This window comes from Pezoporus flaviventris, unplaced genomic scaffold (assembly GCF_033815535.1).
Source record: "Pezoporus flaviventris isolate CSIRO_AGI_PZ_B2104156 unplaced genomic scaffold, CSIRO_AGI_Pfla_v1 ptg000152l, whole genome shotgun sequence".
NCBI classification, from domain to species: Eukaryota; Metazoa; Chordata; class Aves; order Psittaciformes; family Psittacidae; genus Pezoporus; species Pezoporus flaviventris.
The window spans coordinates 173,143-188,647 of NW_026892700.1; the positions used below are offsets into that span (position 1 = coordinate 173,143).

Below are 15,505 nucleotides of genomic sequence, written 5' to 3' on the forward strand. Positions count from 1 at the left end.
GAGCGTGTGTGACTCCCTCCATCCCATCCAGCCCTTTTCCCTCTCTGGAGGGGCTGGGTTGGGACCGGGAGAGGCCCTGGAGCGTGGGAGAGAGGAAACCCAGCACCCAGGGGCCATGAACCGCTGCTTCCAGTGGGATGTGAGTCCCCATCCCAGCCTTCAGAGGGGGAGATGCCTGTGTCCTGCGTTCATGGGGCTGGGAAACCGTGCAGGATCTGTTTTTCCTAACCCACTCCCCGCTCCGAATAGTTGATTACTGTGCTATGAGTTTAATGTAGGCAAAACAGGATGGTGACAGCAGCGTGCCAGGCATCGGTGAGCGCATTGCTCCTGCAGTGATGTGCTTTATTGCAGGTTGGGGGGCCCAGCCCCATGGATTGGGGGTGCTGGGGAGGCAGCGAGTGGCGTGGAGCTGTGGGGCAGGAGAGGTTGATGGGGGCTGTGGCAGAGCTGCCCCAGCACATCCCAGCTGCAGCTCAGAAACTGGGCCGCTCCTTCTTGAGGCTCTTGTAGTCAGTGGAAACTGCCAGAAACTGGAGAAAGGAGGGATGTGATGGGGGAGGAATGTTCCCTCTGTCCCAAAGCTGACGTTGCCTCTCCCCCTTCTCCCCTGAGGGGGTCCTGCCTTAACCGCAGCCATTCCCCACCCACCTCAGAGGCCCCCAGTTCACCCAGTGCTCACTTTATACTGGTCCGTGGGGCTCAGCTTATTCCAGGGCTCAGGATTATTCTTCCGATCCCAGCTGCAAGGTCATGAGCATCTATAAGGGGAGGGGGGAGACAGACCAGCACCCCCACCCCCCCCCATTTTACCCCATTAATGCCCCCAGCCCTCTGATGCTGCTGTGATTGGGGTGAGGACTTGTTTGGGGTGGGGGACACACACACCAGGCAGGCACATCCCTGCCCAGGCTTGTGCCACGGCCATGGCCTGACTCACCAAACCGCAGCCTGGCAAGCACCACGGCACCGGTGCTACGTGCAGGGGTGCACATCTGCCTCCCCCCCCCCCCCCCCCAGCCGCCCCATCCCTCTGCCCCACTGCCTGTGAGCCTGCAAGGGGAGCGCTGGTGTCGCTCAGATGAAGCCGTCCCAAGGAGGACACGTCCCGTCCCGTCCCGTTGTGGGAGGCCAGCAGCGCTGTGGGATGGGTCCCTGGAGAGCATCCCCCCCCCCCCCCCCCCCCATCCTCCTGCAATCCGCTGGTGTTGGCCAAGAGCAGAATTTTCCATCTGGGAAGCTGTGTGTGCATGCACGTGTGTGCGTGCGTGCACGCTGGGGGATGCGGGGGGGTGCGGTGTGTGAATGCGGCCCCCCCAGAGCTGTTTAATAGCATTAACGTGCTGGGGAGAGGGATGCTGCTGTTGTTTTATCCCCCCTCACGCACACATGCGCTTCCCCCATCAAAGACAAGGTGCCTGGGTCTGCTAATTGCCGTGCTAAGTACCCTGGGCAGCTGGCGTCAAACGGAATCAATGAGCGTTTTACCGGGAGCAAACAAATATTAGAGAGGCATTAAGGCAGCGTGGAGCTGCAGGGACCGCGGGCCACTGAGCTACGGGGGGGGGGAAGCAAAGCAGGCTGGTGTGCTGCAGCGTGCTGTCTGTCCTGTGCCAGCCCATCCGCTGCCGCTCCTCAGCAATCCATCCTCACACCTCGCCTCCCGCTCCTTTCCCATTCAGCCTTGCACGCTTTTCATCTCTGTCCATCCCTCCCTCTCTCCCTGGGTTCCTTCTCCAACCATCCATCCCACTGGTTTCCCATTCCTCTGTCAATCCATCCCTTCCCCACATGGTTCCCCCCCTCCATCAGTCACATACTGCTCTTATCTGCCTCGTCATCCTGCCCCATAACCTCTGCATCTCTCTCCCGGCCAGAGCAGCAGTATGGGGGGGGCCTGGTCCCTCACTTTCCGAGTGCATCCCTTCGGGCACTGCTGCACCCATCTTTGCTCGCCATGGAGGGCGTCAGAGCCCATCCAGGAGCCTTGTGCACCCCAGGGACACCCCGACCCATACCTGACATCCGGGCTGTACAGGGCCAGCCTCAGCAGGTACAGGACAGCACTGCCCATGCCGACACTGATGAAGCCAATGAGGGGAATGAGCTGCAGAGAGAAGAAAATGAAAAATACCCCAATGAAATGAATATTTATCAGGCCGACTGGAGAGTGAAAGGGAGAGCTGACACACCGGGAGATTTACAGGGGAAATATGGCAGAGCAATCCTGTAGCCGGGCTGCGGTACACAGTGTAGCTGTCAGCTTGAGTGACTGAATTAAAAGAGGGAGAGAAAAATCGGCTCGTGTTGGAGAGGAATTGGATTTGGAATGAGAAATCGCTTCCCCTCCGCCTGCTGCTGCTGCTGCCCAGTGCTGGCGCTGGCTGGTGGGGCCATGGTGTGATGGTGCCCTGGTCAGGGGCTCAAGCTCAGGATTCCTCCCAAAGGGACTTGGTCCTCTTCCCCCCTCGTATCCTTTCCCATCACCTCTGGATGAGGAGGGTTCAATCCATCTTCCCCTGTGCCTGCAGCAGGGATGAGCTGGGCTCACTGGTGCCAAGCATCACTCAGTGACCCCCTCCAGGAGCTGCCCCAGCCCCATAGAGGGTGACCCAGGGGGGTCCCTTCACCGTGCTCCGTGGGTTTCGCATCACGCCTTTGCAGGGCAACCAGCTCCATCTCCTCGTCTCCGCTTCCCCCCCGCCTCTACTGGCGCTGCCAATCCCCAGTGCCCGGGGGGACGTGGCCTCAATCGGAGCCGAGCCGAGGCTGCTTTGACCTCCCCCAAATTGCAGCGGCCCCCGTGCTAGGGAAGGCGGGCGGAGCGTAATGAACCTCCCGCCAAGCCGTGCCCCTGGGAGGGCGAGCGGCAGCCGGCTCCTCGCCGTGCCCATTAGCACGGAGCGGGGCTCGGGGCTGGCGTGCGCCGGGCGCGCTGCGTCGCCGGCAGCCGAACCCCCCTGCGTGGTGTTTGCTGGAGCAATGAGCAAGTGTCCCCACATCCCCCCCGCCCCGTCCCAGCCACCCATTGCACCGTGACTCAGGTTCCCATTTGGATGAGGCATAGGATCCCAGAGCGGTTTGGGTTGGAAGGGACCCTAAAGCTCATCGCCTGCCACAGGCAGGGACACCTTCCACTGGACCAGGTTGCTCCAAGCCCCATCCTTAGATGAATAGGGTCCATCCAGCCCCCCCCTCTCTGTTCTCTGCCAAGCATCTTCTTATGGGGAAGACCCCCGGGCAGCCAGATGCATCTCCCTACCCTGGCTGTGCCCCCCCATCCTCTCCCAGTGCCCATGGCCGAGCCAAGCCGTGCTCGCAGCGGCTGCTGGAGCACCGGGCAGATGCCAGCGCCGGTTCGGGGGGTTAGAGGCATCAGCAGATAATGATCTTCCGTGCTGCGTGCGGCTGGGTGCCAAGAGGAGCTGGCAGTAGCCGCTACCCAACCGCGCCGGCTAATCAAGACGAACTCCACAGCGCCGGGAATTGCTGCGTCTGGTGGAGGAGAGTCGGGGCGATGGGTTCGTCTCACCATCTGCTGCTGACACCTTCTGGGTAATTAATGCCTGGGAACAATTAAGGGTAGGGGAGCTGGGGGAGCCGCGCCTTGCACAGGCAAAGGGGCTCTGGGGCTGCAGGTGCAGGCGGTGGGGCCGGATTCCCCCGCCCCAAGGCACACACAAAGGTAAACAAGATGTATTGAGGGCTTGATCTTAAGCATCCGGAGAGTCCAAATGCTGCCTGTGTGCCTGCAGTGGTTGCCCTTTAACCCCACTTGGGGGGACCTGCTCCCCAGGACCCCCATCTCCCAGCCGGGCTTGACCGCATCCCGGCCACCACTCAGCACTTCCAGAGTGGGGATCTGGCCCCATTCTGACCACTCCGCCTCCAAAAATAGCAGGAAGGAGGAAATAAATGCATAAAGGTGCTGGGTGAGGTGGGGAACCTGTGCCTGGATGGGATACGGGCGAGCATCCCTTCCTGTGGCAGCACCATGTACCATAGGGAGCGGATGGTGGGATGCAGCCCCAGGCTCTGATGGTCCCCGAAAAGCACCCACTGAGCCGTGCAGCCCCCGGCCATGCCAAACGGGTTTTTGCTCCTGTGCTTCACCATCACGGTGCTCCAGGGCGTGCTGGGGACATTAATCACTGCCATGCAGGCAGGCAGCCGGGCGTGCTGCCTTGGGAGAATCTATTGCCAGGTGAAAGTGCTGATGTACCTGCTCGGTGCGAGCTGGAGCTCATTGCCTGCAATGGATGTCACATCCAAAACTGCCCCAGCAACCTCTGCCAGCAATAATCCTGCTTAACGGCACCGGGCACATGCCAGGCTCTTCACATACAGGCGCCCAGCATCACCCTCCTCTTTACATGCACTGGTTGGGGGCCTCTCTGTGCCTCCCCCCCCCTCAGCTCATACACCATCCTCTGCCTGACAGATGGGGAAACCTTGGCAGGAGCGAGCAGAAAAGCCCCAAATCACCCCATTTTGCATACAGGAACACAGAGCAGCCCTGGTCTGTGCTGTCCCTCCATCCGCTCCCACCAAGCACCCAGGAGCACCCACTTTTCCTTGGAAGAGCCCAGCACCAGGGTGCTCCTGCTCCAGCCCAGGCTCCCTCCCAAGTGCCAGCAGCGCCCAGATGCTCAGCCATGGCTCATCCTTTCCACCCTGGCTCCTTTACCGCCCCAAACCCAACTGCCAACAGCTTACGTGACTTCCAGCCAGTGCTTGCTCCTTAACCCTCCCCAGGCCACCAGCCCCTGCCAGGTCCCTAGGCTGCCGCTGTCTCGGAGGGGCTGTGGTTTATAAGGGTTTGAGCTTCTTTGTACATGAAAACCCTCAGCAGGGGATGGGGCCAGCTCTGAGCTGAAAGGATGGGAGTTGGTGCTTCAAACTGGGGCTGCTGGGGTGAGTGGGGAGGGGGATTGCTTCCCCCACCACTCCAAGATGCCCCCCTGAACACCCACCACAGCGGGTGGACACGGAGCATCACCCCTTGCTCAAAGAGTGCTGGTTGGGGTAAGTAAACCTGTGGGTAAGAGTCGACGTGCCCAAAGCCCAGCCCTGGCCCCTTACGGTGCTGGATGACGGAATGGGGCAGGGTGGCCTCATCTCTCTTTAGTAAAGGGGGGCCGGGGACCCCCGGGACCACCCCGCTTACCTGGAGGATGCTGTGAGAGCCGGGAGGACAGTGCCAAGGGGAAGGTGGCACACAGGGACAGCGGGCAGGTATGGGGAGAGGGACCGGGAGCCTGGGATGGGGTTTGGCAAGAGGGAGGAAAAGGGGGGGGGGGCTGGCAAAGGGCAGGAATTGAGGGAGGAGGGAGAGGGATGTGATGAGAGAAGGGCAATGATGAGCCCGGAGGGATGGGGGCTGCGGGGGTCCCTGCGAGGAGGAGAGGGGCAGAGGGATGGGGAGGATGGGGGGGGTCCCTGGAGGGGGGTGACTCACTCCGGGGTGTTTCTTGACGTGCCGGGAGAACATGGCTCCGAGCAGGGGGCCCTTCATGGCGAGGGTGTGGGGCAGGTCCGGCCGCGACGGCGGGTCCTGGAGTGCGGTCCGAGGATGGAAGCTGGGCAGGAGACGGGAGGGAGGCGTCCGCAGCAGGGCGGGGAGGGACGGGACGGGGCGGGACGGGACGGGGATCCCAGCCCGGGGACAGCATTGAGGGTCCTGAGCTCCTCCCTGCCCCTTCCAGCAGCTCCCGATAACCGCGTTAATGACGAGCTTCGGAATGGGATGCTTGAGGTCCCCGCATGCTGCTGGACCCCAAACCGCATCCGTGCCTCAGTTTCCCTCTCGGTGTACAAGGGGCTGGCCCCTTCCCTCCACGTGCAAACCCTTCCCAGGTTGCTCCGCACCTCCCTGCCAAGGCGAGGGATGAGTCGTGTGATTTGTTATGACAACCTCGCTGATGTTTGCTGCCCCCCTCCAACCTCCCATTTATGATAAATGACACAACACCCCATTTACATTTAGCAATGCAAATCTCCCTGGCGGTACCAGATGCTGCCGTGCATATGGAAACCAGCTCTTCCCATGCACTGGCTCGACAAAAGCCAGGGGAGGTGGATGGAGCAGGGACTCGTCCTCCCTGACCATCATCGTGTGCATCTGCATGAGCAGAGCCTGGCCGCAGCCCTGGGCAGAGCGCGGGGAAGGGGCGAGCGATGCCCACGGCAGGGGATCGGAACTGGGGGGGTTTAAAAGTCCTTTCCAACCCAAACCGTGCCATGATTCTATGATGGTGTCACAGAGGCAATGGGCACAGGCCAGGCCCTCTCGCATGTCCCTCAGTTTTGCTCATGTAGATGCATACATGAACAGGCAGACAATGCACATGGCAACGTGGCAGCAGGCTTCTGCGTATACATACATGCATGCACATACACATACATATACACACACATACATGCACGCACATACACATACATACATACACACACACATACATACATACACACACATACATGCATGCATATACACATACATACATACACACACACATATACATACATGCATACACATACACATACATACACATACATACACGCACACACACATACATACACATACACATATGCATGCACATATACATACATACACACACACATATACATGCATGCATACGCATACATATATACACGCACACACACATACATACACACGCATACACATACATACACATACACACATGCATGCACATACACATACATACACATACATGCACATACACATACACATGCATGCACATACACATACATGCAGATACGCATATGTACACATACATACATGCACATACACATACATACATACACATACATGCACATACACATACATACATGCACATACACATACATGCACATACACATACATACACTTACATGCACATACACATACATAGACATACACATACATACACATACATGCACATACACATACATAGACATACACATACATGCACATACACATACATACACATATGAAAGATATGAAAGAAAGGGGGGGGAAGTGAGCGAACGAATTACCTGACTGGGTTTAAACCACGACACACATACATACACATACACGCACATACACATACATACATGCACATACACACATGCATGCACATACACATACATACACATACATGCACATACACATACATACATGCACATGCACATACACATACATACATGCACATACACATACACATACATGCACATACACATACACACATGCACATACACATACATGCACATACACATACATGCACATACACATACACATGAGCTCTGGCAATTCTTACCACTGACCTACTGTGGTTTCGGCTGGGAGCTCCAGCCCAGCAGTGCACCCCCATGTCCCCCCCAGCACCCTCCCCAGTGCAGCCCCATCTGCGCCTCTCATCCTCACCTCAATTCTTCCAGCAAAGCACAAGAGGACAAAGGGGAAGAATTGCTCTGGAGTGCACGGAAATAAAGCAGCGAGGCCTGAACGGCAGCCAGCGGCGCCGTGTTGAGCCCTTTGTTGATCTAATTAGAGTTTTGAGATGGGATTGATTAAGTGCCACTCCCCAAGCCGGAGCACATCCTGCCCTCGGCACCCTTTGCTGCAGCACAGGGACAGCAGAGTGGCGTGTGTGGCGGGTCATGCCCTGTGCACATGTGTGTCCGTGGTGGGACTCACATGCAGTGCCACGGAGCGCAGCACACAGGACACGGGGAGCCAGGTCCCGTCGCAGCCACGTCTGCTTTGGAGCATCCTGCATCTCCGCACCCTGGACCAATGCAAGCTCCTGGCTCCCCATGGATAGGCCCGGGCTTCCCGTGGAGATGCAGAGGGATTCCCTGCCCACAGAGCCCAGCTGGCTCCACGCTCATCAATGAGTGTAATTAAGAGCCAGCTTCATCCCGTGCTTCCCTCTCCCGTGGTGATGACAGCGCTTGGCCCCGCTGCTCAGGGCTCAGCCCTGCAGGGTGCTGGGGGTGCTGCTCTGCACCCCTGCATCCCCCCCCACAGCAAACAGACTGCAGGAGCTGCTCCTCATGCACGGCTGCCCCTGCCTGGCACCCTGCAGTTCTGATGGGTCAGCGCTTTTGGGCAAGAGCAAGCCAAGATCCTTCCTGTAGAGACACGCACACACGCGTGTGCACGCCTGCAGGCACGCAGCAACACGTATGTGTGCATCCGGGCAGCTCACGCACATACGTGTGCACGGACGGACACCTACACGTGTACACCCCAGCAGTGGATGCACATGGACACACCTTGGCACACGTGTGCACATGCAACGCATGCTGGTGCCCCCCCCTTGTATAAGGGCTGTGGGGAGCTGGAAAGACAAATGGGGGGGGGCACGGCAGTGATTTTACAACGGCTCCAGAAATATTATTCAAGATGAAGGAGAATCACGGCTGCTGCGAGCGAGCGCGGGGAATTCATCATCGCGAATTGGGTGCCCCCCCCTTTATCCTCCCCCCCCCCGCGACGCCGCGGTGATGAAGTGCTTCATTAATGGGAGATGCTGCAGCTTGGGGCTGAACGTGCCTGCACCTGAGCGTGCATTTCCTTTGGCTCTCAGCCTCTCTATCCCCACATAGCCCCCCCCCTCCAACACCCCCCACCCTCAGCCCCACCGCTTTGGGGTGAGCCCCCCGATGGCGACACGAGGTCACCCCTCAGTGCTAATGGGGTTGCCCTCGCTCAGGCTCTGCTGGTGCTGCCGGAGCCGTAAATCGCGGCGGCTTTTGGCAGGGCGCGATGGAAACCGGCATCAAAAATTCATGGCAAGTAAAGCAAACAAACAATAAACAAACAGCCCATAATTAAATGCCGGCTGAACGGGATGGATTCCATCGCCCTGCAGAGCCTCGCCGCGGGACGAGCCCCCCCTGCCCGAGCAGCTCCAGCGGAGGGCATCGCTCACAGGCGGGCGCTCTCGTGTTGTGACGCCTCGCACAGCGCAAGGTTGGGCTCCGCTTGCCCCTTGCTCTGAGCTCGTGTGTGATGCCGTGCCCGTGCCATGATGTCATGGATCTCATGGACATCACAGCGCTCCTGCCCCGGCCGTGAGCGGGCTCGGAGCGCGCCAGCACCCAAGCGCTGGCCCTGGCACCATCCATCACGGGTGCACGCTTCATTTGTAAGTGGCACCTTCATTTAAAGCGCTATTATCACCCTAATTCCTGCCATTAATCACGCGGTGCTGCGCGATGAGCACCAGGAGAGCCCAACACGGACCCACAAACGCTGCAGGTGGGGGGGTGACACCATCCGAGCACCCCAAGACTCTGACACCCCCCTGTAACGCTGCCAAAACGTGGTCGAGGTGACCCCCATCCCTGTGCCCATCAGCTTGGGGGGAGGCAGCACCCAGCATGAGGAGGGGACTGCCTTTCCCCATGGCAGCATCCTGGAGGGGGTATTGTGTCCCCGACCCTCACGCTATGGGCTCAGTGGGCTGGGGTCCCTGCCTGCAGGTTTTGGGGTGGCTGTGACACACACACACACACATCAGCTCAGTGGCAGCAGGAAGGTGTTTCCTGGACCCGACCCCACAATGAAGCACCCGCTTGGGCCCTGCCCTCGGTATTGATTTGAGTTTTTCCTCCCATAATTCGCTGAAGAAAAGCCCGAGCCCGGAGCTGTGATTTCCAGAGCCCGGTTTATAAATAACCGGGGTCACCAGCTGCCAATTGCTGTAATGCTGCCTTGATACAATTTAATAAACGTAATAGCCTCTTCCTTCATTGTGACAGAGACACTGGTGGGGCCGGCGCTGCGCCGAGCGGGGAGCACGGCTCAGACACGCACACGGCCCCGACACGCTACGCGCCTGGCGTTGCACACACGTGGCCGAGGCGCGCACGAACGCGGCTTCAGACGTGTGCGAGCTGGAGCCACGCGAGCACACGTCTGATGTGCGAGCCCATGGGGGTGATGCACGCAAGCTGCATGGCTGCGACACGCGTGAGCGTGGCTCGGACACGCGTGAACATGGCTCGGACATGCGTGAACATGGCTCGGACATACGTGAACATGGCTTGGACATGTGTGCACAGGGCTTGGACACGCGTGCACACGGCTCGGACACGCGTGCACACGGCTGGTGGTGCTCGTGCACCAACGCTCTCGCTCCGTCGTCGTCGTTGTCCCCCACCGTGAACGTGTCCCCGGGGCCCCCGTCCCGCGTGGGGCCCGCCCGCACCGGGGCCTCCGCCCGAGCTCTGGCGCCCTCTCGTGGCCGCGGATCGGGACCTGCACCGGGCTCGGCACCGGCCGGCACCGCCGCCGCTACCGGACACGGAGCGGGGCACCGGGACAGGGCTTCGGGCGCGGCCCCGCTCAGGATGCTCCAGGGAGCCCCGCACCGGGAGCCTCAACCCAGCCTCCCTGGAGGCCCTCGGACCGTGGTACGGTGGCTCCAGAGCCGGAGCGGGCCCTCCACAGCGAGGAGCACCCCGAGCGGGTCAGGGTCCTGTGTCCCCTGCCCTGCAAAGCCCCCAGCAGCCGCCCCCCCCCTTCTCCGGCTCCCCGTGTCCCACCCCCAGACCTGCTGAGTGATGCCAGAGACTCCAAAATCAATTCCCATCCCCGCCAGGACACGGCGAGAAGGCAACAAATCACAGCCGCTGCTCCGCAGCCCCAGCGCCTCATTTTTCTTCCTGAACTCCATAATAAGAAATCAATGGCAGATGCCGCACTCCTGATGCATCTCCCCTGGGACAAGCGAGTCCTCACCCTCCCCACCCGAACCCTGAACTCATGGGTACCCCCCACCAGACCCACACTGCAGGGCAGCCCCCTCCTTGCCTATAGACTAGAAAGCACCCCCCAAAGGCTTCCCCTATTGTGGGGGCCAGGCTGACCCCAAATCACAGCAGGTTCACTCCATCCCATTGCAGCCTAAGGTGGGCTCGGGAGCCCAACCGTGCCATTGGATCACCATGAGGGAGCCTCACGGCGGTTCCTCGCCCCATAGCCCAAAAGGATGGGAAAAGGACCCCAGTGTCCTGCAGGCAGAGATTTGGGGGGGGGGGGGGGGCCTTGCTGTCACGCGGCAGCTCCAGCAGCTGCAGAAGGGCCTGGGCTTGGGGAGCGCTGCTCCAATTAGCTGTAATCGCGCTTCCCCGCAGCGCCTGACACCGAAAAACCTACATCATTACCAGCAGCGACAGGGAAGGCAGGCCCATGCGCTCGTGCTTAATTGAGTGTTTACAGCCCTGCGAATGGGGGGGGCAAGAACAGCTCTATAGGAAAGCGATACACCCCCCCCCTCCAGACAGAGAAGAGATCGGGGTGATGGGGAAGAGCGCAGCCCCATCCCCAGGCCCCCCGGCAACCCCTCGAGCTCACGGCTCACTTGCAACCGCAGCTGCTGTCAGAGCCCGGCTGAGATCCCATGGGGGGTCATTGCATGCTGAGGTGGGGATGGAATGTGGAGACAGGTTGTGGGGCTGGGGCACAGCAAGGAGGGGGAGCCGTGAAGGAGTGACAGGGACCAGACCCCCTCCTGCAGCCGAGCCCCAGTGGACAAAGCTGTTTTCTCCTCGTTAATCTTTCATAGAGCGAGGATCATTCTGCTTCGCCGCATCGCCATGGACCCCACAACAATGAGCCATGGGGCCAGGCCAGGCCAGGCGGCCCCAGTGCTGGGAGACAGCCGGGGCCAGGGGTCTGCAAAGGGGCACAGCCTGGGGTGTTCCCCCAGTGCCAGAGTGGGAACGTGCTCCCGTGTGTGCTCGTGCAATGGGGACCACACACTGCACATGCACCGACATGCATGGAGATACCCTGTGCACGGATGACCACAAGCACATGCGTGTGCACATAGCATATTGCCCCGTTCCTGGGTGGCCTCACAGCATCTCTCATCTGGAGGTGCTGGAGCTACCCCTCCCCTTCGCCCTCTTCCCACCCAGAACCAACCTATGGGATGGGGCAAGTGGGTCTGAAAGGGGCGTTTTTCCATATCCCCAAACTGGGAACACTGGAGGGGGTTTGGGAATGTGGGGCACCAACGCCCAGGAAGAACTCTTGGGCAGAACCTGGGTGCTGAGCCCTATATGACGCTATGCCTTGGTTCACCCCAAAACAGGGCTTGAGAGGAAGAGGAAGAGGAGGGGGGCTGTGGGGTGTTAAGCCCTGCCCTCCCGCCTGCCGCCTTCTGCTGTGCCCAACTTGAATCGCTAATTCCAGCGAACCCAGGCTGGATTAATTTTCATTTCCCCATGCAAATCAGTGCTAATTAGGATGGATTTAGTTCACATCGCAGGGGCTGTGGGGACAGGCGCCGCGCGCAGCCCTCGGTCCCCAGCCAGCCTTTGGGGTGTTTCATCCGCACTTAACGAGTTGGGAAGGCAGACCCCGCAGTCCGGAGGTCAGGAAGGAGGGAGGGGGCGGCAGGTAGAGCAGGGATTGCTCTGTAATGCCGGCAATGACACAGCACAGCATCTCCCCCCAACCCAGCCCCTCACCAGGGCATCCAAACCTGCCCATCCTGCTCCTATCCCTACGTGTTATCGATGCCCTGATGAAGGCCGATGGGATGCTCCTGGACCACAAGGAGCGGAGCTGATGGGGCAAACACGGGTGCTGGGGAGCGCAGGGGGATGTCGCCATCCAGGGAATGAGGAGCCCCCCTCCCGGCTCTTTCAGCTTTGTTTGAGCCTCCTCCTTTGCCAGCTTTTGAACTCATTAGCACTGCCCGCAGGCTCCTGTTTACGCAGCTTGGTCTGGAGCCCAGGAGGACTCAGAGCAAAGCCAACGCAAGCTGCAAACGGGAGCCCCAAGGCGCAGATAAACCCCACAGCCCCAGGGCCCCCATACTCCTCTGCACCCCTGAACAACGCTGTTCTCCCTCTGGGCATCAGGGAGGTCGGGGCAGCAGGGAGCAGGAGGGGGGGCACTGCCTTTGCTTGGCTGGGTGAGTGGGGGGCTCAGGTAGGAGGCGGGGGGAGCCCTTATGCTGATCCCTGCATGGGGGAAAGCCATAAACAGCCCCGGGGCCGTTCCCTCGACGTGGGGCCAGCCGTGGGGCAGGATGCTGGCCCCAGAAGCTCGCACACAACAGCATGGGGACGAGAACAAGAGCCCAGGGGCAGAAGGAAGAAGGGGGCTGAGCTTGGGGGCTGCAGAGGACTCGGTGCTGTGTGGGACCACGCGGGCTGTGAGGCCGGAGACAGTGACAAACAGCCAGAGGCGCTGCCTGCCTCCTGCCCTCATTAAATCCCCCCTAACGAGCTCAGCACTGAGCCCTGGGGCCCAGCTGGACTCAGAGCTGGTCATTACTGCTGACAAGGACCTGTCAAAGGGGGAGATGCGGTGAGCTCCATCCCGCCCCCCCCCCCGCATAGCACAATGGGGTGGGACGCACACACACACCTCAGGACTGGGGGCACCTGCCCCCCAGACCTTGGCCATGCTGCTGCTTGAGGATGGGGTGGACTCAAGGCACGGAGCGGGGAGGTGCTGGGGATGAAGGGAAGGAAGGGCAGGGTTTCGAGGGGACGGTGACGGTGCTGATCCAGGGTGGAACTGAGCTCTGGACCCCCCGGTTTTCCCCCTCCAAGCTCCTCTCCCAGGACCCACCTGGAGCAGGAGAGATGGAGGAGGATGAGGAGCGGGAGGAGGAGGAGCAGGAGCACATTTCCCCCCCCACTCCGCTTCCCACTTGAGTCCCCCGGCAGAGCTGCTCATTCCCGGGAGCACCCTGGCACAGATAAGGAGCCCCGGTGATCCCCAGGGCACGTTTAATCTGGGACAGGACAGTTATTGGATAAATACCATGAATATGTAAATTGCATTTATGCTGATTTACGGCTGGGGGGGCAGGTGGGGAGCGGAGAGATGGGTTAGTTTGGTTTTAATGCATTTATTTCCCTGCCTGGAGATGGAGAACAATCTCGGAGCGCTGCATCTGCCAAGACAGAGGAGGTGATTTAGGCAGAGCCGTGCAGATGGGAGCACCCCAGGGCTGGGATGTGAGCTTGGGGAGGGGGGGCGAAGCAGCACCCCAACACTTCCACCTCCCACCGCACCCCCTGGGGCTCAGCATCCTTACAGGCACCCCAAAAAGGGGGTGCAGGAGGTGGCTGCCCCCATCCCCTCCGTGCCAGCGCTGCTCTCCCGGGATGATGTATGGGTCCAGCACAAGAGCCGCGCTATTCCAATTAATTCCTGGGCCTTGCAAAGTCTCCTGACCTTTCACGAGCCGCAGCGAGGAATTGAGGTGATTAATCTGGTAGGTCGGGGTGGCTCCTCCACTCCGACATTGCCCGGGTGCTACATGGGGTGGGTGCCAGACCCTTTGCAGCCAGAGGGCTGCTGAGCCTCCGCAATCACAGCCCCTGTCTGCACACAGCTGGAGCACGGCCAGATGTGGACCCCAGCAACCAAGTGAGACCAAGTCCCTCCCGACCCGTCACCATGCAAAGGACTCACTCCTGCTTGTACCCCCCCCCCTGCCAGAAGCATCTGGGATGGAGCTGGGAGGGGGGAATCACCCCTTAACTGATGAACCCAATTAGATCCTGCACCTAATGAAGACCATCCCTCCCCACCCCAAAGCAGCCCCCCCCCCTTCACCCTGAGAGAGCCCTGGGGCAGGGCCGGGGCGGGGTGGGGGCCAATTAACCAGATGACTGTAATTAAGTTGTTCTCTTCGGCTGTTCAATGAGCTCGAGCCCGCCCCGACTTCCTTGGGCGGTCCGTGTCGTCCCCCCCCCCCCCTTCCCCTTCCTTCTTCTCACATGCAGCAAATCAGCTTCAACCCCCCCCCCCCCCCCCCGCAGGGTCTGCAAATAAATAAATAAGAGACTCCTGATAAAATTAACCGTATGAGGAGCCGCAAATGAGGCGGAAAATCGCGTTGAAGAGCTGCCTGACAGGAGGCCGGGAGGGAGGGAGCAGCGCTGGGCGTTGCGTGCTGGCCCCCCCCACCTCCCTTTAGGCCTCCCATTGCCACCGGTCCTGCACATCTGGCAGCAGCTGCTCCAGACCCACGGTGCGGAGCGGGGCCGCCCCATGACCAGCAGGGACACCCCAAGGTTGGGCCCGCACGGGGGGGGCCCTCTCTGCCCTTAACCCCCTTTCCCCCCCGTAGTGGCAGCGTTGACACGGGCGGGGGGCACGGGGCCGGTTCCCTACTATGAAAGGGGGGGGCGCTGAACTGCGCGCCACCCGCCAGGGGGCGCCGCGTCTTCCCGCCACCTCATTTGCATACGGCGCGGGAGCCCACGCGGCAGCAGTGCCCCCTCGCGGTACGGCGGGGATGGTGCCGGTACCGGGCGCACGGCGACCAGGGCTTGCAGCAGCGGTCGGGGATAACGGGCTGCCTGTCGCCATGGCGACGGGCGGGGCGATGTACCGGCCCCCCTGTCGCCGTGGTTACCGTCGGCGTCACGGCTCCGCCGCCGCCGCCCCCCCCCGCCGGGGCAGCTGTTCCTGGCTCCGTGCTCGCCCTGCGCGGTCCAAGGACTCGTCTCGGTCCCGGCACCTGTCGCCCCACAGCCC

The 15,505-nt window shown here is 60.6% G+C and overlaps 1 protein-coding gene across 1 annotated transcript; it reads right to left on the reverse strand.

Annotated features, from left to right (window-relative positions):
- Nucleotides 1-233: 233 nt before the first annotated feature.
- NDUFA4L2 (NDUFA4 mitochondrial complex associated like 2) lies at nucleotides 234-5,598 on the reverse strand. Its single transcript, XM_061479537.1, has 4 exons — nucleotides 5,459-5,598; nucleotides 2,019-2,107; nucleotides 683-743; nucleotides 234-533 (listed from the first exon to the last, which is right to left on the reverse strand). Exons 1-4 carry the CDS (start codon nucleotides 5,513-5,515, stop codon nucleotides 477-479), a joined length of 264 nt encoding a protein of 87 aa, XP_061335521.1. The 5' UTR covers nucleotides 5,516-5,598; the 3' UTR covers nucleotides 234-476.
- Nucleotides 5,599-15,505: the final 9,907 nt, after the last annotated feature.

Coding starts and splice junctions, on each gene's coding strand:
- NDUFA4L2 (XM_061479537.1), bottom strand. CDS start 5,515: ATGAAGGGCCCCCTGCTCGGAGCCATGTTCTCCCGGCACGTCAAGAAA. Junction 2,108..5,458: donor ACGTCAAGAAACACCCCGGA/GTGAGTCACCCC, acceptor TTCTCTCTGCAG/CTCATTCCCCTCATTGGCTT. Junction 744..2,018: donor CTGTACAGCCCGGATGTCAG/GTATGGGTCGGG, acceptor ATGACCTTGCAG/CTGGGATCGGAAGAATAATC.